General features: G+C 25.8%; 1 protein-coding gene across 2 annotated transcripts; it reads right to left on the reverse strand.

Moving 5' to 3' along the window:
• Window positions 1-18469: 18469 nt before the first annotated feature.
• LOC112288008 (ADP-ribosylation factor 2) lies at window positions 18470-20636 on the reverse strand. 2 transcript variants are annotated; one of them, XM_024531744.3, is made up of 6 exons: window positions 20324-20636; window positions 19778-19848; window positions 19496-19615; window positions 19243-19361; window positions 19003-19084; window positions 18470-18892 (listed from the first exon to the last, which is right to left on the reverse strand). In XM_024531744.3, the coding sequence occupies exons 1-6, from the start codon at window positions 20469-20471 to the stop codon at window positions 18887-18889; spliced, it is 546 nt and encodes a 181-aa protein (XP_024387512.1). In that variant the 5' UTR covers window positions 20472-20636; the 3' UTR covers window positions 18470-18886. The 2 variants fall into 2 exon arrangements, with proteins under 2 accessions (XP_024387512.1, XP_024387511.1); XM_024531743.3 differs by having other exon boundaries at window positions 18850-19084.
• Window positions 20637-23041: the final 2405 nt, after the last annotated feature.

A 23041-nucleotide genomic window follows, 5' to 3' on the forward strand; every position in this document is an offset into this window, starting at 1 on the left:
TGAAAAATAATTTTCAAGTCCAAAAAATCCTTAAAAACAAGCCTTACATCTTTAAAATAAGTTCCAAGCTAGCTCTGAAGTCTTAATTGCTAATCTTCAAAAGAAAACCTATTTTATAATAGATTGTCATTTTAGTAGCTAGAAGTCTGATTTTGACCATGTCTCACAAATGGTCAATTCTCCCAATTATTAACCAAACCTATCTTTGGAATTTTTTAGCCCAACCCGTTCCTCAACTTAACTCTAGTATTAATCATATTAATTATTTACTTCTTTTAACCTAATTTTATCAATTTATGGTCTTTTTAAGGCAATAAAAGAGTCTCTATAACCTAGAAGGTAAAATTACTAATCAACTTTTAACTTACTAACTATTATGACAAGAAAATAAACTAAGAGGCTTTTATAAAATCCATGTTTAAATATCTTGAATTATTATTGAATCAAAATAATTAGACATTAATTAAAAGTTTATATTTTATTATATTTTCATCATATAATTATACTATATTACAACAACGCATTGATAGCTTGTAGAACAAGCTAATTATATGGTGCACATATAAAATACTTGCCTTACAAGTTAAGTTACATGTCTTTCAAAGTCAATTTATTTTGGAGATCTATAAGACATTGTCACGTAGCTCCTAGTTAAGAATATATATGGAGGTAAGAATGAAGCCTTCTTTAGTCTTGTCAATGACTTTCTAGTCTTTAGTCTTATTTCAAGTCTTTTTAGTCTTTTTGTTTTTGGCAATAGCCTTTCTAGTTCAATATTATATCATCTTTCATTGATTTTTTAGTTATCTTTAATGACATAAGAGTGTATTGATGATTTCTTTTTTTGAGATTTATGTCCTTGACATCAATATTCATACTTTATTACTTATAAAAGACTTCAAATACTAATATCTTTATCAACTTATGGTTTTTATTTTTATTATTAATTTTAGAAGTACATCAAGAAGAATTTCTTTAATAATATAATATTTCATATATATTAAATTATTTTTAATATTTTTTCTTATCAAATGATATTGAATGTAAATATGTTTGATTTTTGAATAATACTTTGGATTCTTAAAAAATATAAGATACTCTTTATTGTTATATATAATTAAAATTTCTTCAAATTGCACAAGCTTAATGTCATCTTAAAATTAAATTATCTAAATTACTTCTATTCCATAATAGCTTGTTATCATGTATTCAACCTTCAAAGTTGATCTTGTAATTATTGATTGTCTCTTACAATTCTATAAGATGAATTATTTCAAAAAATATATATATATTTCATGGTAGATCTTCTATCATTTTTATTTCTATTCCAATCTACATTACATTAATCTTGCATATAAATATTTTAACCACCAAAACACAATTTAAAGTTTTTTATGTCTTTTTAGTACTTTAGAATTTTTTTAACTATTGTTCAAAGCCAAAATCTAGCTTTTAATACATATTGGCCTACAAAAATTGCATTAAATGAAAGATCTATACTTGTGGCTACTATTGCATACATAAATAAGTCTATTGTTGCATTATATAGAATACTTTATATCTCACCTTCAACTTAAATAAATTATATCTAATCCAGTTTTTTTATTTATTAGCTAAAATGACCAAATCATCAACATAAAAGATTACAATCAATAATAATTCTTTAGATTATATTACATATAAAGAAAAATTAGTCTCACTTTTTATTAATTCTTTGTTAACAAAGAATCTGTCAAAATATTGATTATCATATTTTTAGTAATTATTTAAGCTTATGTAAGAATTTTTCCAACTTGCATATGAAGTATTCTTTATCTTGTATAAATCTTTGAAATTAGAGCATATATATATATATATATATATATATATATATATATTCTTAGAATTTTTAATTCAAAATAGCTATTTTTACATCTATTTGGTGTATTTCTAAATATATTACTATATCAATTGTTATAATGGTCTTAATGGTAGTAAAACAACAAAAAATATATAAGTCTCAAAGAAATTAATATCAACTATTCATAAGTACTTGTAGCAACTAATCTTCTCTTATGCCTCAAAATTACTACTATTGTATCATTTTTGGTCCTAAATATATAACTAAAACTAGATTGATTTGTTAGAATATAAATTAATTTTTATATACCATTATGTGAGCCATTGAATTGACTCACTTTGATATTTAGTATAAAAAATACACTTACTGTACTCAAAACACAAATTTTATGAATTAATATTAGAATTTTAGAAAAAAATAGAAAATAGATTGCTAGTAGTGGACATGTAATCTAGGATAGAGTTTAGTAAGAAGAAACTATAAAGACTATATTTTTTTAGTTAGCTAATAGTAGAAGAATTACAAAAGAAGTAGTCTTGATGTCAAAAAAAAGAAAAAAGAAAATTTAGTGAGGTTTAATTATGATGGGTTTGAAGATTTTTTCCAAATTCAACAAATCCAAGCGGCAAAGTGATTCTTCTAATTTATGGAAGCCTTTCAAATGCAATGGAGGCATCAAATGCACCATTTGGAGTGAAGAAAACAAGATCAGCACCCTTTCCTTAAAAGTACAAGTAGAAATATGAAATTCTCATTTTTTTTGAAATTTTTTACAAATATTGTCCAAATCCTTGTAAGTAAAAAAAACCTTCATAAAAGTTGCAAAAGAGCATAGATTGATGCATGTGAATAGTCAATCTTAGCATAAAAAGGTGTTGTAAACACAATGGTTAAGTTAGATTTATCAAAAAAAAAAAAAAAAAAAAAAAAAAAAAAAAAAATCCCACTTACAAGAGCCATCAGTGTTAGGGACATAGTCCTTAAAACCTTCTAGAGACAAATTTCTAGAACTTTCTAGAGACAAGCTTCTAGAACCTTCTAGAAGCAAGTCTCTGGAACCTTCTAGAAGCTTCTTAGTTGATAGAAGATGTTAGGGACATAGTCCTTAGAACCTTCTAGAGACAAATTTCTAGAACTTTCTAGAGACAAGCTTCTAGAACCTTCTAGAAGCAAGTCTCTGGAACCTTCTAGAAGCTTCTTAGTTGATAGAAGATGTTAGGGACATAGTCCTTAGAACCTTCTAGAGATAAGTTTCTAGAACCTTCTAGAAGCAAGTCTTTGGAACCTTCTAGAAGCTTCCTAGTTGGTAGAAGTTGCTTGAGAAGCTTCCTAAATAGAAGTATATATTGGGATCGAGGCTGAAGAGTTCTTTAGTCTCGACAACACATCTCTTGGAGCTCTAGCTCACCTCTCTGGTGTTGTTCTTGTATTCATCTGATTAATCTAGTTCTTGTCAGTTCTTCTTGAACTTCTTGGTAGATATCAAGTCAGTATTCTGTGTCCGTGAGAATCAGCCTTGATTACGAAATTAGCTCTTGAATGAAGAAAGGCCATAGATCTACATTAGAGATCTTAAAGATCAAGGGTAGAGGTGTGGCTGCCCTTCCACAAGCCACTATTCAATTGTATAAGAGTGGTTTGGTTTCTCAAGCCTCTCTCTCTCTCTTCATTTTGATGAGGGTGAAGCTATGCCAAAGTGTGGTCTCAACCTTAATCCTAATCTTATTTTTTGGCTTCTTTCTTGATCTTAGATCTCATTTTGAACTTGAGGAACATATGAGCATTGGTTTTGTGTCATAGGTGGTACTTTTTGTGGTTTAAAAGGCGCCCCTTTGCAATTAGTGGTCATCAACCATTTTCATAGTCAAAAGGGTTTGAGGGGCATCGGATTTTCTTCAATGAGTCTGTGGTTTTTTATAATTTGTAAGTAAAATTTTTTCATCACATAGCCCTTGTTATTAACTTTCCAACAAGTTAATACCTACTCAATTTGGAGTTGAACCGAATTTATGGTGAATTTTTGAGTAAAAAGGGGGTGGCTGCCTTGGCAGTTTCAATAATCCAAATTTGAAAAGGCATTTCTCAGTGCCACTAAATGTGATCATTTTGAAATGTTTAGAGTAAAATTATTTTTTAGTTGAGCTTCCATTAGCACAAATTGCATTAAATTTGAAGAAATTGTGAATTTTTAACGAATTTTTGAGTAAAGGGGGATTGGCTACAGTAGTAGGCCCAATGATCCAACTTTGAAGAAGCATTGCTCGAGGCTTAGGTATTAGATTGCTACAAAAATTGCAAAGCAAGAGCACATTGAAAAAGGCATTTTCAACACAACAAAAATCGCTAGATTTAGAATTGATTTGGATTTTTGGAAAATTTTGGAGTAAAAAGGGGGTGCTTCTCTCAATTCTTGGGCGTCGTTAAGGTACTTCCGCTAGTACCTCTTTTTATTTTTATTTTCTTTTATTTTATTTTTTATTTTTATTTTTATTTTATATTTTTTTACACTAACTTTTAACTTCTACATTTAAATTTTGGCTTTAATTTTTAACTTTTAATCTTCTCCCTTTTATTTTTATTTTTAATTTTTTAACCTTTATTTTATTTTTACTTTTTACTTTACTTTTACTTTTAAATTTTAATTTTTAACCCAACCTTTAAAAAATTTACAGTTACTATAGATTAAGGATAATAATTTAATTAATAATTTTTACCATCAATTATATAAGATGTAAAAATTTATATATTCTTAAAAATTATAAAATAATAAAATAAAATAAAATAAATATTTAACCAAATTATCTAATCAAAAGTTTTAAAAATATATATATTTTGCATGAAGTTAAGGAGTGAATTATCATTGTGAATGTGAGTAATATTAGAGGATTTGATTAATAACTTGGTGTTTTAAGAAGAACAAGTAATACAGGATTAGAATTTAAATAATAGCTTTATTTTAAAATCACATAGTTAATTCACTTATTGTTAGTTAGAATAAACTTCAAATTAGTAGAGGTTTATTTTATCTCACACAATATCTACAAGAGATTAGTATTCTTTGTCTATGGTTTTTTCTTCAACTGATTGCATATTGAAACTTTGTGGAATTATACAAGGATAAAAATTCAAAAGAAAAAAGAATCTCAGATGTCTTAAGCGAATTATTTGATGTCTTTACTTTATTTTTATTTATTTTTATTTCTTTATTTCTTTTAAAAAATATGTCAATAAAAATACTTTTATTCTTACTTGGATATACCATTAAATACTCACAAGCATTCTTTAATATTAAAAATTTAATATCACAATTTTTTATGATATTTTTTTTGTCCAAATATATTAGCTCATATGTCTTTATATCTTCAAAATAATCTAAGAACATATACTTTGTATCTTTTACAATAAGTTTGGACTTCATACATTTTAATATCTTAGTATATGTTATGCATATTAAAATCTTTAAATATAAAATACAAGGTTTTTTCCTATTCTAAGCTTATTGTAGTGTTATTGATGCAAGAATACTTATAGAAATGTGAGTGTAAATTTCACTCCTCAATTCTAATTATAAGATGGCTTCAATTAAGAATTGCTTGTAATTGGTGGTGTGAAGTGTAGTAAGCAATTGGCAAAAACCAAAGAGGAACAACCACAATACAAGTGAAAGAAATGCAATCAAGTAATCACAACACCCAAAACTAAGTCATAGTCTGTTTACTAGATTTTTATCCAAAAAAAAGTAAAAGTAAAAAGTAAAAATTATATTTTTAGATAGATAATTTTTTATCTTTTCAATGACATAAAAATCATGTAATTCCAAGTTACTATGAATAAGTTATGATAGATTAAAGATAGATTGTAAATAATAGAAAAGTTAAGTGAATAATTTTTACCTCAAGGGTAACTTACTTAAAAAATCAGGAGTTCGAGCCTCACCAAGGCTCACAAGTAATGTATATTGGCTGTCTAAAGAGGCCTTGAGGCCTTAGTCTTATCTTCCTACCTATACCCAAGGTGCTACAACCCATGTGAGAATTGTGCACTTCTCTTCTTACAAGGACTATATTAGCTACTGGTCCTCCTATTTTCTACTAGTAAAACTATATTTTTTTCATTTTTGACTACACCATGGTGTTCAAAAACATCCAATTAGCCTAAAAACCTTGTATAGTCTTCAAATCTTCCTTCATTTCTTCATAATGGCTCTCAAGGTGGTAAAACTCAATTCTACCAAGGTCTTGAAATTTTCTCTAAAAATTCATTAAAAAATCCTAAATAAATTCTAAATAAATTTTAAAAAATCTTATAATATTTCTATAATACTAATATCCATATAAAGCTATATTTTTCTATCTTGTTGATTTTTTATGGTAATAAAATCAATTTAAATCTACTAAAAATCCTATTTTTATATAATTAATTAAAAAGACATGAAGTTCTTTTTCATTCTTCTTCTAACTACTCACTAATCACTAATAGGATATTATAAGTAATACATGTAGATAGAAAGCCAATAAAGACATTGGTCTCAATAATTAACTCTTAATACTTAACAATAAATAAATACTAAACTAACTAAGATAATTACCTCTAAGACTTAGTAAGACTCTATTTTTATAAATTTTCTTCTAATAAGATTTTTACAACTTATAAATACTTCTAAATTATAATAAATACTTAGAAAATCAAAAAGACTCTCTAATCTTAATATTTGTATAATTAAATGACTTAAAATTATGTTTTTAATTAATCCATAAATTATGATAAATAATTGAGATTCATAAGAATATTTATTCATTACATAAATGATATTAATAATGGCTTATCTTCAAAATTTATAACCAAAGTTGTAAAAATGAAGCATATTCCTTCTTAATTTTATAATAATATGATTTCTTCTTTCAGCAATATCATTTTGTTTTGAAATATATATAGTTATACTTTGTCTAATTAAATTCTATATTCTTTAGATAAATATCAAATTTCTTAAATTAATACTCAATTCTACTCTTTTTATGCTGAACTTTGATTTTAAATTCACTTTATTTTTTGACAAGTGGCTTAAATTAATTAAATCTTCAAAAACATTCAGTCTTGACTTTCAAAATATACATCCAAATCTTTCTTGAAAAATCATCAATGAAAGAAAAAAGTATCTTATTCTTTCTATACTTGTGGTTTTCATACGTTTACAAAAATTAAAATAGACAATCTCAAATGACTTGGTAGTATATGTTGTAACATCACTAGGAAATAATGTCTTTTATTATTTATTTTTTTACATCCTTCACATGTAAGTTACATTTTATTTTGGCTTATTTTTCCAAGACTCAATCTACTTATTATAGATTTGAGTTCTTTAAAGTGCTTTAAATTCAAATAATCTAGATAATAATGCCATACATATAAAATTTGTCTTTTTTTAATATAAACTTATCAAATGTAATTACTTCTATTATATTAACGTTCTTACTATTGAAATAATATAAATTTTCTTCTCAAGAGCTTTTGACAACCATATCTCTACTTAATGTTTTCATAGAATACAAATTATTATTAAAATGAACAATAAAAACCTTTCATTACATGTTTACTCACCAAAAGTAGGTTTTGCTTCATCATGGGTATATGGAAGACATCTTTGAATTTGATCTAATTGGTTTTTCTATTCAAAATCACTTCTACCATTATAGAGCCAATTCTAATGGCTCTATGTATTTCATTATTTGCTTAGATTACTTTTGATACTAAAATGGCTTCATAAGTTTTAAATAAATACTCATAAGATATCATATGCTTGGAACAATTAGAATCTACAATATATCTTAGTATAAAACTTATAAAAATCATTTATTTAGCCATAAATATATAATCTTATTTTTCAAATTCATCTTACATAATATTTAAATTTTTCTTCTTCAAATTCTTATATTTTTTAGTAATTTTAAATAAAATTATATAGTTTTTGAAATATATATATATATATATATATATATATATATAGTTTTTGAAATATATATATATATATATATATATATATGAATTTATTGATTTCATTAGCTCTCCTTGCATTTATATAAGTAGAGTGCTAAAATCTTATTTGAAGATTCTTTTTCTTTCTTCTTAATTGCTTCATAACTAAGTATTGTTGTTATGTAGTTTATTATGATTTCTTTCATCTTGATAGATTCTAATGTTAGAATAAGGTAGTTTTAGAATTTTTATAAGATTATAAATAGAATCATGACAACATCTATATTTTTAAAGGTTTATTTATAATTATAGGTTACTAGCAAGTGTCTTCTCTTTGTTGATCTGTATGATAAGATCTGCACCTTCTTCTATCTTGTAAAAAAGAAATTTCTTTCTTATATATAGAATATTAGATAAATTCTTTCTTTCATAGATATTAGAAAGAATCTTCTAAGCTTTGGCTGGTATTTTTCAAATAATTATGTAAAAAAATTGATTTTATAGACATTAATTGTAATCAATCTAAAAGCATTTTTTTACAATTTCTTTTTTTCATATTAACATGCATACTAAGAGATTCTTGAATTTTATCTATAATATTTTAAAGATTTAGAAAAGTCCACAAAATTTTTATTTTACCTTCTAATAATCAATATTATTACCTCTAAACTTCTCAATAACTTTTAAGTTTTCATCTTCACTTAAAAATACATCTAAAAAAGTGACGTATCAAAATAAAATAAAATAAATGCTCTCTCTTGGTTTGCACCTTGGATAGAAAAGGATCCATAACTCTTCTATGATCTAAATTCATTCTTTGAAGTGTTTACAATCACATTTGAAAACAAATAATTGAAAAGGGATAGTAGAGACAAAATTCCTATTTTTATGATAAGGATTGCAATCAATTATTATATATACTAATTAATTTCAAAACCTTGTTTGAAAAATGGATTGAAATGATAAATATTTTATTATTAAATTTAAATATGGATTAAAATATAATATCAAAGTTTTATTATTAAAAATGTCAAAAACAAAGATTTAAGTAAAGAAAAAGAAGTCAAGTCATAAAAATAATTTCTAAGTTTTTAAGAACTTAATCATCAAAGCATGAACCTATATAAATTGATATAATATTTTTTAAATCTTTCATTAAGTAAGAAAAGATTAAATTTTATTAAAAAAAATATTATGCTTATATTATGAAAAATCTAAATATAATATTAAATAAAATGTAAAAATTCAACACAATCACAAAATGAGGTGTATGGTTGCCAAAAAAGACAATGAGTTAGAAAATGAGTTTCTTTGGCTACAATAAGAACCATGGGGCCAAAATTATATATAATACCTAATATATGTCTTCTACTCTTTTCAAATTCCTCACTTTATTTTACAATAAATATTTATTTAGGACCAAAAAATTGCAAAGCCTCTGTCTTATTAGTTTCATGAACCTTGATATGTTTTATACACAAAGACTTTGTTATATATATATATATATATTCAATATAAAAGAACTAAGTTTGTATACATAAAAGTCATAGATGGTTGTTTATTGATATCAAGAGATATGATTTATAAAACCATTTCTTTAGATTATCAAATAATTGTTATAATAGCTTAGTAAGATTTATTATTATTAGATCTTTTTTAATTTTATTATTTTAGGTTTGTTATGGCTAAAAAAGTACAATCTTCAAATAAATCAGATTTTAAATAATCTTAATTTTGTTAATAGAATAATCTAGACTTATATTAATGAAGTAAAAAATCATAGGTTTAGTACAATCTAATCCTTATTAGTAGATAGAAGAGCTTTCATCCATGCTGCAAAGAATGATCACATTTTGTTATTTATGTCACAGTTATTTTTAATAATGAAAAGACTTCAATTAAATTCAACTCCCATTTGGACCAATTTATAGCTTATCAAAAAATAAGTTAGATGCACTTTTAAAATAAATTGATGAAACTTAGTCAATAACTTCTATGCACTATTCAAAATCTCCAACAAAAATTCTTATCTTATTTTTGAAGAAAAATTACAAAACATTACAAATGTATGTAAATTATTAAAAACTCAATAAAATCATCATTACAAACGAATATCTTCTATTTTTTATCACAAAACTTTTTGATCAATTTCTATAGGATATAATCCTATAAATTCTTTCATCCAAGGTCATTTATCATCTTCAATTCTTTGACACCTTTAGCTAAGAATGCTCGTTGTCTTTTGGCCAAAATTTCTTATCTTCTAATACCTTCTCTTGCATTTCTTTTTTATACTTGTATTTTTTAATACCCGTTTTACCATTAGCATGTTATATGGCTAGACCCTTGATGTTTTGTATTTGCTTATAAGTCTCTTTTTTTTTTTAATTTTATATCATATTGTCTTAGTATCTCTTAAAGAAATATTTTATCTTTGCTTATTGTATGCTTTGATTTTTTTTTTTTTATATGACTTTGTTTATTTTTTAATTTTTAGTATTTTTTATATTGATAGTGTAATTGATATTAATAAAGTCATGTTGAAGATAGAAAAGATTTCTACTACAACTTTGATAATAAAATAGAGATTTTTAAGTATTTAAAATAATTATTTAAAATATTATACATGATATTACGAGGTTATAATCCTAGAGTTAACATTAATTAAGAAGATTGTAGAAAACATATTAAAAGATACAATGGAGCAAAATACAAGAGTTTTCAAATTCTTAAGGAGATAGAAGATAGTCATAAGTTAGTTTAGGTAGAGTTAACTTCTTCAAGTATTTTGAAACTGAGCTTTAATTTGTAAATTTTAAATTTGATCTTATTTAAGGTCTTTGTTAAGATATTTTCCAATTTATTTTTGGTTTTAATAAATTATATTTTTATTGTAGCATCTTTGATTTTTTTTGTATAAAACATCAGTCTATTTTGAAGTATTTTTACTTGTCATGAAAAATTAGATTCTTTGCTATTTTTATACTACTTTTATTGTTACACCAAATTGTCATTGGTTTCTTTTTTCTCAGCCCCAACTTATCTACTTGTTTTAGTCAGACTACTTCACTTTTTTTAGAGCTAAATAATTAAATTTGAATGATGATTTTAATATTGAATTTGATTTTTTAAGATACCAAGATATAAGTGTACATCCGCAAGTAAAAAAATGTGCATTGATTGAAATTTGGTTGTCTAAAACTTTTCTATACTTTGTATCTAAAAAAAATTTAAATTGATTTTTTTTTCTCTTTACAAGAATTAAAGACAAAGGGATGGATTTTGTTGAGATAGTCAATAATTTGTTATATAGCATTTTAGTGAAATTTTTGTAGATTATGTACGAGTTGGCTAGTAAGTGATGTCGTGAAATTAATATGTGATCTTATTTTTGTAAGGTAAAAATGTTAACTAACAAATCCTTGATACTCTATTGTATATATTTGAGGAGTTTCAATTTACTCATAGAATTTCAAGTGCAATGAAAATATGACATCATTTAGATAGTAACTAGAGGTATTATATTATTAAAGAATAGAGTAAGCATAATCAGTTTGATTTTAAAATATAGTACAAGATAGTTGGAATATTTGGACTCCAAAAAATTTATGCATTAAAGTTTGTCAATTCCTTATATAAACTTTTTTTTAAAGATGTAATGTAAATAATATTGAATTTGGTAAGAAACAAGTTATCCACGTACAAGACAAGAATGGCAATTAGAATTTTTTTATAGAAGAAGTATACATTAAAGTTGGCATGGGTCTTGATCATGCCACACATACAAGGTAGGTATCAATGTAGATATACCATACTTGAAGGCTTTGGCAAAGATCATGAAGAAATCATAGCAAGCAATATATTAAAGATTCTTTGTTGAGGACGTCACAACTTGATAGTTGTAGCATGTATATAGTATTATTAAGATCTCTATTTTAAAAAGTAATAATAATATCAAGGTGATAAATAGACTAGCTTTGATAAGCTATAATTATTGTAATGAATTATATTGATTTCCATCAAACTATAGGAGCAAATTTTTCTTGAAAGTAAACTTCATAAATCTGTTTGTAACTTCAAATTATAATTCTTACTTTAGTACAATTATCAAGGCTTAGATAAATATATACTAAGCTTCAGGGTATTAATTTTTTTTCTTTGTAGTATTTTTGATAAAAATATATTGTTGTGTCAAAAATACAAAGCTTATATATATATTGAGCTTTTGTTTTGAAAATAGTTTTTTTAGAGTCTTATCAAAAGCTAACTTTGAGATACAAAGATTGAAAATATTGCATGCAATACAAATTACTTTAGTCCAAAATTTCTTTTAAATATTATTTTTGGTAAGAAAATATCAAATAATATCTAATAATATATAATTTTTTTATTTCATTATAATATAAAATATATGGTTGAGATATTTATCTTTGATTTTTTTGGTGTGCATTGTAGAAGTTGAATTTGCTAGAAGTATATTTATTAGTGTAATTAATTCTTAAGATATAAATCTTCTCACCAATAACTTTTTTATTAGCTTGTGAAATTTTTGAAAGTCAAAGAAGACTTGATTTTTTGGAGATAAAAATTGAACCTATATTTTCTTTGAAAAATTGTCAATAAATGAAACAAAGTATGATGCTCCTCTCAAGGATCTAAGTCAAAATGATCTTACTATATTGGAATGGATTAATTGAAAGACATTAGTTATTTTTGAGATTTTTACCTTTAGTATTTTGGTTTTTTTTTGCTTTTTAGAGATACATGTTAAATAGTGGAGGTCTCCAACTAAGATATTGAATAATCTTCTCATAGCTACATAGCTTATTATTCAACGTAGTACTTGCAAATAGAAGTGCTTAAGATGTTTGTACCTAAGGGTAGCACTAAAATTCTTCTTTGAGCTACAGATTGCTATATCAATTGTAGGACTTTGCTCAACTTCCAAGTAATCCTTCATTATATTTTCTTCCAATTTATAAAGCCCATTGGTAATATCTTGTTGTGCAACAATTAATACTTTTTTAGGTTTCACTTTAAGTTTCTAAAAGGAAAGATAATATCATAGACATACATATTTACTTAGATTATATGAATTATATAGGAATAAATAGAAGTAAATTTAATAATATCTTGTGAATAAGCTTTTTAAAAGCTTTATAGATGTAAATTCGAATTTTTTATGTATTTTTGAGTAATTAATAGATTGAAAGTTTGACCAAGAACTTAACCATGTATCATACATTAAGTAAATTGTGGTATAAGTTAGCCATGTAGTGCATAATTAAAAAAATTTGTCTTATAAGTTGGACATATTATTGTATTGTAACACAATTACATAGTGAAAGGTAAAAAATATGGATTCTATTATAAAAAAAAAAAAACCTAATTAAAAAATATAATAGAAAAACATAAGTAAAAGATATGAATGTAGTTAAATTTTATTTAGTATTAATGTTGTTTTTTAATAAAATAAAAATACTTTTATTTATTTTACATGGCTATAAATAAGAAAAAAATAGATTTAAAGAAATATTATAGGTATCTTTAAAAGAGCTTTAAAAATAATTTTTAATAAGAATTACCTTAAAATACTAAAAATTGATATTCTAAGTAAATTAGTAGTGAAGTAAGATTGAAATTAGACTCTAAGGTACAAATCATGCATCTACAAGAATTCCATTGTTCTTTGGTTGATTAAAAAAACGAATTTAAGAGCAAATAAGAGAAAAGTTCTCTAATCATTTATTTTGAGTGATTTGAGTTTGTAATGAATTTTTAAGACCTTTTCAAAGCCAAAAGTGTTTTAAAGTGGCTCTATTTTTTAAAAATATAAATAGATTTATACTTAGGATTATTTTCTAATATATAGAATAAATCTAAATATAAAGATTTTAGATATGTAATCATAATTTTATTACATATTTATTATATATTTAAGCTCGATTAAATAATTAGTTTTAAGATTACTAAAGCTCATATAAATTATGAACTTGAAAATTCGAGTTTAAAAGATCAATTAAGGTTTTTAACATTTGAAAAAATTTATTAGTTGAATTGATAAACAATTTCGTGTACTAGTAGAAAGCTTATATTCTACCAACTGTGCAAAATTTACAAGCAATTGAATGGTGAAATCAAGAGATATTGGCACTAAAAGATTAACATCAAGATTTGAGAAGGAGGTCGGCTGACATCCAAGCAAGTTATGATGTTTATCTCTTATTTAATAAGTTTGAGCGTTTCCAAATTTATAATACTTATTTTCAACTAAAATATTGAAAGATATATAAAATTGGAATAAAAACTAATAATTTAAACATTAGTTATTGATGTTTTAATTTTCTATAAGATTTGGTTAAGGTTATTTAAATTTTGGTTAGGATTTATTTATGATTTTATTAGAATTTGTTTTATATTCTTTTGAGAAATTTTAAAAATTTAATTAAGATTTATTTAGGATTTAATTAAAATTTTATTTTAGGAATTTTAGGATTTTTTTAAAAAATTCAATGATTTCTTTGAAAAATATTTAAGATTTATTCACAATTGGTTAAGGTTTAATTGGAATTTATTTAAGATTCTATTAGAGTTGTTAGAACTTTTGTTTCTTGTAATTTTTAATTTATCTTCTACATCCAAGTGCCTAGTGCATTCTCAAGTAAAACAATATGTTATACATTAATATGATGAAGATCATGTAGAACATTGTCACATAATGTATTTTCTTACTTGAGAATATATTAGGTACTTGTTTGAAGAAGATAAACTACAAATCGTAACAAACAAAGATCCTAAAAATTCTAATGGAATCTCAAATAAACTTCAATTAAACCATAAAAATCTTTGTCAAATCTTAATCAAATCCAAAAAATTAAAAAAATTAAAAAATTAAAAAATTAAAATAAAGAAATTTTAGAATAATTATAAAAATATCATAAAGAATCTTAAAAAAACTATAAATAATCTTAAAGAAATACTAAATATATTCTTTAAAAAATAAATAAGCTTATAAAAAAATATTTAAAAATATAATTAATCTCTAATCAAATATTAATCAAATATTAATTAAATGCTACAAATTCTAAATAAATTCTAAGTAATTTTATGAAATCTTACAAAAATCTTAAAATCCAAACTAAATTCTAATTAACATTAATCAATCCTAATCAATCTCTATAGAAAACTTAAAACCTTAATAACTATTGATTAAATCCTTGATCTTACTAAAAACTTCATATACAATTCAATATATAAATTTCAAACTAAGTTTAATATTTTTAAACAAAAATTTGTTTTAATCCAATTGGAAAATTACACAAAAACACAGAAACTCTTTTCAATCCTAAAAATCAAGTATCCAAAAACTTAATCCAATCAAATTATAAGATTTTTTAATATAACTATTTGATTGATGAAATATTTATAATATATTTTATGCAAGCAGATTTAAAATCTTATAAAAAATTTACCAATCTATTTTTGATAATATTCACAAATTTTTCAAATAAGTATACTTTTTTTTATTTTTCAAAAACCAAAATCACTAAAAACATCTCTAACTTTGAGAAGCTTTCAACAACCCAAAATCAATTCAAATCTTTTGAAATTAGTTTTCTAACAAATCTTATAAGGTCTCTTCTCTAACCTTGCTCTCTAATCAACAAAAGAACCTTGAAAGTACCATAGGCATGTAGTTTTGTGCCTTAGAGTCTAATTTCGACCTTGGTTCACAACTAACCTTCTTTGGACATTAGTTTCTATTTTTTGAAGGTAATTTTTACTACAAAATATTCTTAATTTCCTTCTTAAAGATGCCGATAATATTCATTTTTTTAATCTATTTTTTCTTGTCTTATTTTCTAGTAATTTTTGAAGTTATTGAAAGTCTTTATTTTTGTGTATAGATCCATAATCTATTAAAGAAAAGAAAAGTATGAAGTTATAATATGGAGCATTAAGAAGTTTGTACACAAACAAAATTTTAGAATTAGATTACTTCTACTTTCAACACCTTTAATTTATAAAAGAAGAATTACATTTGATATAGATCAACTTCATCTATAATTATCTTCATTTTACTTGGCTATATTTAATTTAGTTTTATTCTCAAAACCTTAGCAATTACTTTAATAACTTAAACTAAGCTTTTGCTGACTTTTGACTATTAGCAATTTACTAAGATTTAAATCTACGTATTGATAAGTAAAATAAGATTTGTTGATCTTTAATAAATTACACATTGAAATACTTAAATTATAATAAGATGAAAATCTATTACAATAAGTACAAGTTGCAACAAGAAAGTTACAGTTTACATTATAATTAGAATTTTAAGAAAATTATTACATAAATATTCTCTTAAATTACTAATCTATTTACATGTATTATTTTTTGATAGAAGTATTATACTCATATTAGTTTTTTTATTAAATAAAATTTTGTGTGTTATAAGACCTATACTTACTTAATTGTGTATTTTTATGCTTATGTAATAATATTCCAAGAAAAAAATATATATATTTAGTTAAAATAAAGTAAATACTTTAAATAAATGAAATAAAATGCTCATAAGTGTATGATTTATATATAAAAAATATTATAAATCTTAAAAAATATATATTATAAAAATTTTAAAGACAAAAAAAAACTAAAAAAAAAAAAAAAAAAAAAAAAAACTAAAGAAATATATTTAATGAGCGGTAGATTGTAGTAGCAGTAGCAAAAACTATGATGATACATTGTATGTATGTGTTTACTTTCTACCTTTACTGACTTTTATATTCATACCAACTTGTCTTATTTTATTATATTTAATTATAGTTAGTTTATATGTTTCTCCACTTTTGACTTTTTCCTTTTGTTTCTTTTTTCTTTTTTCTTTCTAATCATGCTTATTCCTTGTCTTTCTCAATCCATGCTATGATTTTTTTTTATCAGAAATGATTTTAGACATTTAAAAAGAATGTCCAGAATGCAAAGTAACCACAAGTTTATATGTGTAACACACATGTGTGTATATATGAACGTGTACACGTGATGCTATATATTTTAGAAAAATACTTTTATTGTAGATGTATGACATAAAATATTTAACACTTTTTTGTCAATCATTACATTAAAAGTAGCAGTAAAATGTTATAAAATGATATTCTTACAAATATCAAAACAAATATCACTCTCACAATCACAGTTCAATTCTTTTATGAAATTTTCTTTGTTAAATAATTTTAATATATTAGTTTAAGTACTTAACAATTTAAAAAAATATTTTTTTTCTTTTTGATGTATTCAAATATGTCCATTGTAGTTAGATATCCAAAAAAAATACCAATTGTAAATATTGAAATAATTAAGTATTATATATATATATATATATATATATATATACATTTATATTCTTGCAATATAATATTGTAATATTTTTTACTATATATCAAACTAAATTATTAAAAGTCGCAGTAGAAATTGATGTTACTGGGAAGTTATTCGAACATGAGATTGTTGATGGGCCAACATGGATAAATTAGAGATGTTTAAAGTTGTTGACTCTCTGCCAATGAAAATGAAAAAAGAACTATATTCTAATTTGAATCAAGAGATATTACACTAATGAAAAAATAAACATGTTAATTACAAGTATCTGATGGATAATACTTATTAAATTATTCAAAATATATTAAAGTAATATCTTCATATTGTTATCTATCTCATGGCTGTAGATTGAAGTTTACATATTGATTCCAATGTATGATATTTTGAATGGACTTCACATTTTATTTTTCAAAAATCAAAGGTTGATCAAGATGTAAAATCTTTCTTACAGCACCCTATATCATGCGTCCTACCCTATTTCCACTATCATGTCATGCAGTGCCTTAGGTAGCAAAAATACCAGTTAATAGTGTGCATGATTGGTTACTTTAAGCATGTTGTATTATTACAATTATTGGCTTCAAAAATGTAAAATTAAGTCCCATGATTTATTTTTGCATTATTTCATTGTACTATTCTCAATAGTATAACACGTATATTTTTGTATATGATCATTCCATATAAAACAAATATCTAATTCATGTTTTTACAGTTACATTGTATGTATGTGTTGGTTTTTCATGTGAGGTCCTTTACAGATACTCTATCAAATGCCATGATCATTTGCTCATGATAGTATGCAAATAAATCATAATCATACAATTTTTAGTGCAATTGGGATCATTAGAAAAGGGCCATCAATTTCCTGAATCTATTCAACAAGAACTTGTAAACCCTAAACCCTACAACCTTGCTTGGATAAGTTGTAGGAATAACTTGTAATTTCACGGATGGTATGATACTTGACTCATACTTTTCTTTGGCTGGTATTGTATTTGAACAAATGCATCACATTACTGTATAATCCATCATGACTATATGTATATATATATACTCTACTTACGTATTTACTTAGTTTTATGCACATTCTGTTACTAACGAGAGGGTATCTGAGAGTACCATCTGTGTTCTTAGTAAAATAGGAAAATGATTGATAACATCAAATGTTTTAGATAATACACTACATTGTCATATTTGAACATTAGCAATCAATCAAAACATTACTTAAATCCCGTTCACACCGCATATTAACTTCTTAATCCATAAGCATAATACCAAGTATGAACTCACGTCATTTCATAAATCGTACTAACGCTAATCCACAACTAGAATTGCAAGCATGCACAGAATTGACCGGAGAGTCACGACTGCTGCTTGTCTAAGAACTTTCTGAAGCAAATTATCTTGTAGATATGAATAAGACTAAAGAATTATCCTCAATGTCCATTTCGCATGAAGAACAGTTGCAAAAATGAAAAAGAGAGGCCCCTAAAGGATGTAACAATGCAATCAATAATGAGATACGTGTATAAGACGCGCAGATTTCATTGACAACATTATACTCATCTAAGGCATGGAGAGAGACAAAGAGACGAGGCAAATCTGCAAGTACAAAACTCAAGTGGAATAGTGCCGTCGTAATGCAGGCAGCAAAAAAGCTAGTGAAACGAGAGGAGGCGGCACTTCGATGCTCCACACTTAAGCCTGTAACATATCAGAAATTATTGCGGTTACTAACACTGTAAAAGACAGGACATGCACGGAAATACGCGTTTATCATGGAATGCAAGCAGACATAGTCAAATCAAGCATACCTTGTTCGCAATGTTGCTGGAAAGCCAATCAAGTCCTTCGTACAGACCCTCACCAGAAGTGGCACAAGTGCTCTGGATGTACCTAAACGCGGCGGGAACATAAACCATAAGTTCGCTTCCGAAAATGAAACGGTAATGACAACACAAACAAGTGCTCTAGACACCAAACTAGTTACAGACGCAGGCGAGGGGTAGGAAACGCGAGACGCGAATTAAATTTAATAGAGAAGAAGATTATACCAGTGGCGTTGACGAAGAGAGTGCAAACCAAGCTTGTCGGTGATCTCAGCAGCATTCATTGCATTCGGTAGATCTTGCTTGTTGGCAAACACAAGGAGGACAGCATCCCGTAGCTCATCCTAGAACACAAGAGAAAATAAATTTATATTAAAGACAAAACCCAACCAACCTCTCATGAGGCGGGTGGAATGCATCCATGCCCTTTACATTCTAAAATCAACCTGCTCAAACAGAAGTTCAATGGGGTGAATACCTCGTTCAACATTCGATGCAGCTCATCCCTGGCCTCCACAACACGGTCTCTATCATTACTATCCACCACAAAGATAAGACCCTGAGTGTTCTGGAAGTAATGCCTCCACAATGGCCGGATCTGCGATATCCATTATTAAAGAAAACAGGATCAATGTATCTCTTCAAATTGGTTACAGATTTAAATACAATTCGTGGAACAAAACAGCTGGACAGGTGTGAATATATAATCCTACCAGGACATAAAATAAACAAGAGAAGACACAACCAAAGAATGGTATACCTTGTCTTGACCTCCGACATCCCACACTGTGAAACTAATGTTCTTGTACTCCACAGTCTCCACGTTGAAACCTTCACAAGAAGAGCGATACATAAAATCATTCTCAAGCAAAAATAAGAAGCGAAGAGCAAGATCGTAATCCTCACACACACACACACACACACACATGTATATATGTATGTATATATTTCGGATCTGCACCTTAATCAATTAATGAAGGACTTTCACGTAAGTATTGTAAACTTCGCACGAAATACTAAACACTAAAAACATCCGCCTAACAACTTCTCATATATTTAAATTACAGTGCACTTCTACACTTCCCGATTTACACACGCACAAAACCAAACCAAACAGCGCAGATCTATCACTGCAACATAAAAGCAAAAATAACCAAGCGGCATGTCGCATCCACATCAAGCCACAACTAGTTCCAACCCGAAATGATGTCCCACACACACCCCTAACGTCAAACCCTTGCTCGCAGACAAAGCCATGCGCGCAAATCCCTGACGGAAAACGCCACAAATAGAGCGCAGGACGTACCGATGGTGGGAATGGTGGTAACGATCTCCCCGAGCTTAAGCTTGTACAAAATGGTCGTCTTACCAGCTGCATCAAGACCTACCATAAGAATACGCATCTCCCGCTTGGAGAACAGCTTGGTGAAGAGCTTGGTGAATGTGAGGCCCATGGCGGCAAACTCTTCACCAAACTCGAAGAGATCGGAGTGAGATCGGCGAGCAGATGACCGCCGTAAGAGAGCACCACAACCTTGACGACGGCCGCTCTACCCTTGGCCCGAGTCACGAGAAGCGAACGGACCACAAGCGAGAACGAGCTTCGACCGAAATGCCCTTAGAGACAGAAGGTCGGGAGGCGTGGTCGAAAGGCGTCTAAGTCTCGACGCCTGCGAGCGAGCGAGCCACAGACAGAGAGCGCGACCAAGCTCGCCGTGGCACAACACGCGCACCAGGCCCATGACCGTGGCGGGTTTAGGGCCAAATCGACATGGCCATTAGGGCTAGCTTTTGTCTTCCCATTCCGTACCAACTCCCGTTATTAAATACTTTCTACTACCATCGTATCGTCTCAACATGTGTGTTGCAGTCTCTTTCTAATCTCGATTCAACCAGAATTGAAAAAAACTTGGTTTGATTTCATGACTTCATATTAATCTTTACTAAACAATTCTTTGTTAAGTATATAGAGTTGCCATGTAATATTTCTATGTGTATATTATGATTATTATTATTATTATTATTATTATTTTTTATTTATATAAGATATTTGTTTAATTTTTCAATATCTTATATGCATGTATTTCTTTAGTTATATATAGAGGCATTATAAATACTTAATTAATAAATTTATATCATAGTAAAAGTTTTACTACTAAAGATTTTATCATATTCTTCCATAATATATCTAAATACATATTTATGAAAATTAGTAAAATATTTATAATACAAAACTAATGTTTTAAATTACTGTTAGATTTTATAATAATAAATAATTTTATATGATAATTATATTAAAGACTTATAGATTATAGGAAATTTCTAAATACTTCTTAGGATTGCCATGTAACAAAGCAAATTTTTTAATAGATTCTTGCAGCATTTTATACAGCCTTCAAATGTGGTTTAAAATAAATTATCACAATTTTTTAAAAACATATCAAATATTCTGAGCATATAAAAACATTGTTTGTTTTTTGTGGATTTTACAATTGTTTATAGTTTTATTTTCATAATCAGTAAAAAAAAAATGAATAACTTTGTGTTAAAACACATCTCCGAATAAAACTTGCAAACGAAAATAGTATATAACTCAGAAAACATCAAGAAAGAAGATTAAATGAAAATACTATTTATAATAAAACAATAAAATAATTAGTTACTATTAATTACAACATAAAAAATTCTAAATAATATTGAAAAGGGAATTAATCTTCCTTCCACACATATTTAGAAGAATTAATATATATATATATATATATATATATATAACACATGTAAATGTTTTCAAGCACCACCAGATCTTTGAAACAAATATCTAAGTTCCCGGGTATTTCTATAATAGTTTAATAGCTTTTACAATGTTTTATTACATCAACATTACATACTTCTATTTTTATTCTTATTTTTGTTTCTATTTTTCAACAGGAATGTACGTCTATATCACTTTGTATATATATATATATATATATATATATACACATAGACACACATACACATTCTCATAAAATATTTATTTGTTTTTTATGGTCTAAAAATATCAAAAAATTAATTTTCTTGGAATAGATTGGCGAAATTTCCAATAATAATTTTATAGACATTTTTATAAAAAAATAGACTTTTATTCTTTGATAAACCATGGAACAGAAAGATAAAAAAAAAAAAAAAGAATAATAATAAATAACATCTTGATAATTGATCTTACAATATTTGGATGAACATACAAAAAAATTAATCGGAATTTATGGCATATAAAATTTAGTCACGAAAAAACTCTGTTTGTAACTTTTTATTGATATAATTCTTATAATCTTGAAAGAAATAAATGAACAAAACTAATAAATTTTCGTTTTATTTTATTTAATAATAAAGCTAATTAGTATTTATTTAATATGACGAAAGAAAGACATATTTTTGATAATTTGGAGTTTAAGCTTATTTTTAGAGAGGCTTACAATGTATTATTTGTAAAAATATGTAACCTGTAATTGAATGAAATAAAAAATAATATACCCTTGTAACTCATATTAGATTATAATCAGGATATGGTTAAGTTAATATTCACAATTTGTAGAGTATTCATTGGACCGCTGATAAGTATTTTTGACAAGTTATATATTTAGAGCCTAACTATTATAGTGATGTTAACAGATTTTTTAATACACAAAAACATCCTTATTATAAAATAAGCTAAAAATTATATCTATTTGTGATATATGTGTATGCATGTTTTAACTTTAAATCAAAATTAGTCAAATTACACGTTCATTCAAAGCACAGTTTTTATGCATACAGAAGAATACATACATGACTAATTTTGTTAATTTGTATTTTACTTAGAAGCTTCAATATGAAAACTCTTTTCAACTATTTTATGTATTATCAGAGTTTCTCAGCTAGTTTTTGTATATACAGAAACATTATGTTGAAATCAGGATTTTATAAATTTATCATCCCAATTCTCTTTCTGAATTGATAACGACAACCAAATCATTGTACGTTGTGTTGGTTTTGAGGATATAAA

This window comes from Physcomitrium patens, chromosome 10 (genome assembly GCF_059467195.1).
Source record: "Physcomitrium patens ecotype Gransden chromosome 10, ASM5946719v1, whole genome shotgun sequence".
Classification (NCBI taxonomy): Eukaryota; Viridiplantae; Streptophyta; class Bryopsida; order Funariales; family Funariaceae; genus Physcomitrium; species Physcomitrium patens.

Excerpts from the sequence above, each read along its gene's own strand:
- LOC112288008 (XM_024531743.3), bottom strand. The coding sequence starts at position 20,471 with ATGGGCCTCACATTCACCAAGCTCTTCACCAAGCTGTTCTCCAAGCGG. Across the intron at positions 19,362-19,495 it reads TGCATCGAATGTTGAACGAG|GATGAGCTACGGGATGCTGT; the intron begins GTATTCACCCCA and ends CTTGTGTTCTAG. Across the intron at positions 19,085-19,242 it reads TCTCTTCGTCAACGCCACTG|GTACATCCAGAGCACTTGTG; the intron begins GTATAATCTTCT and ends CGCCGCGTTTAG.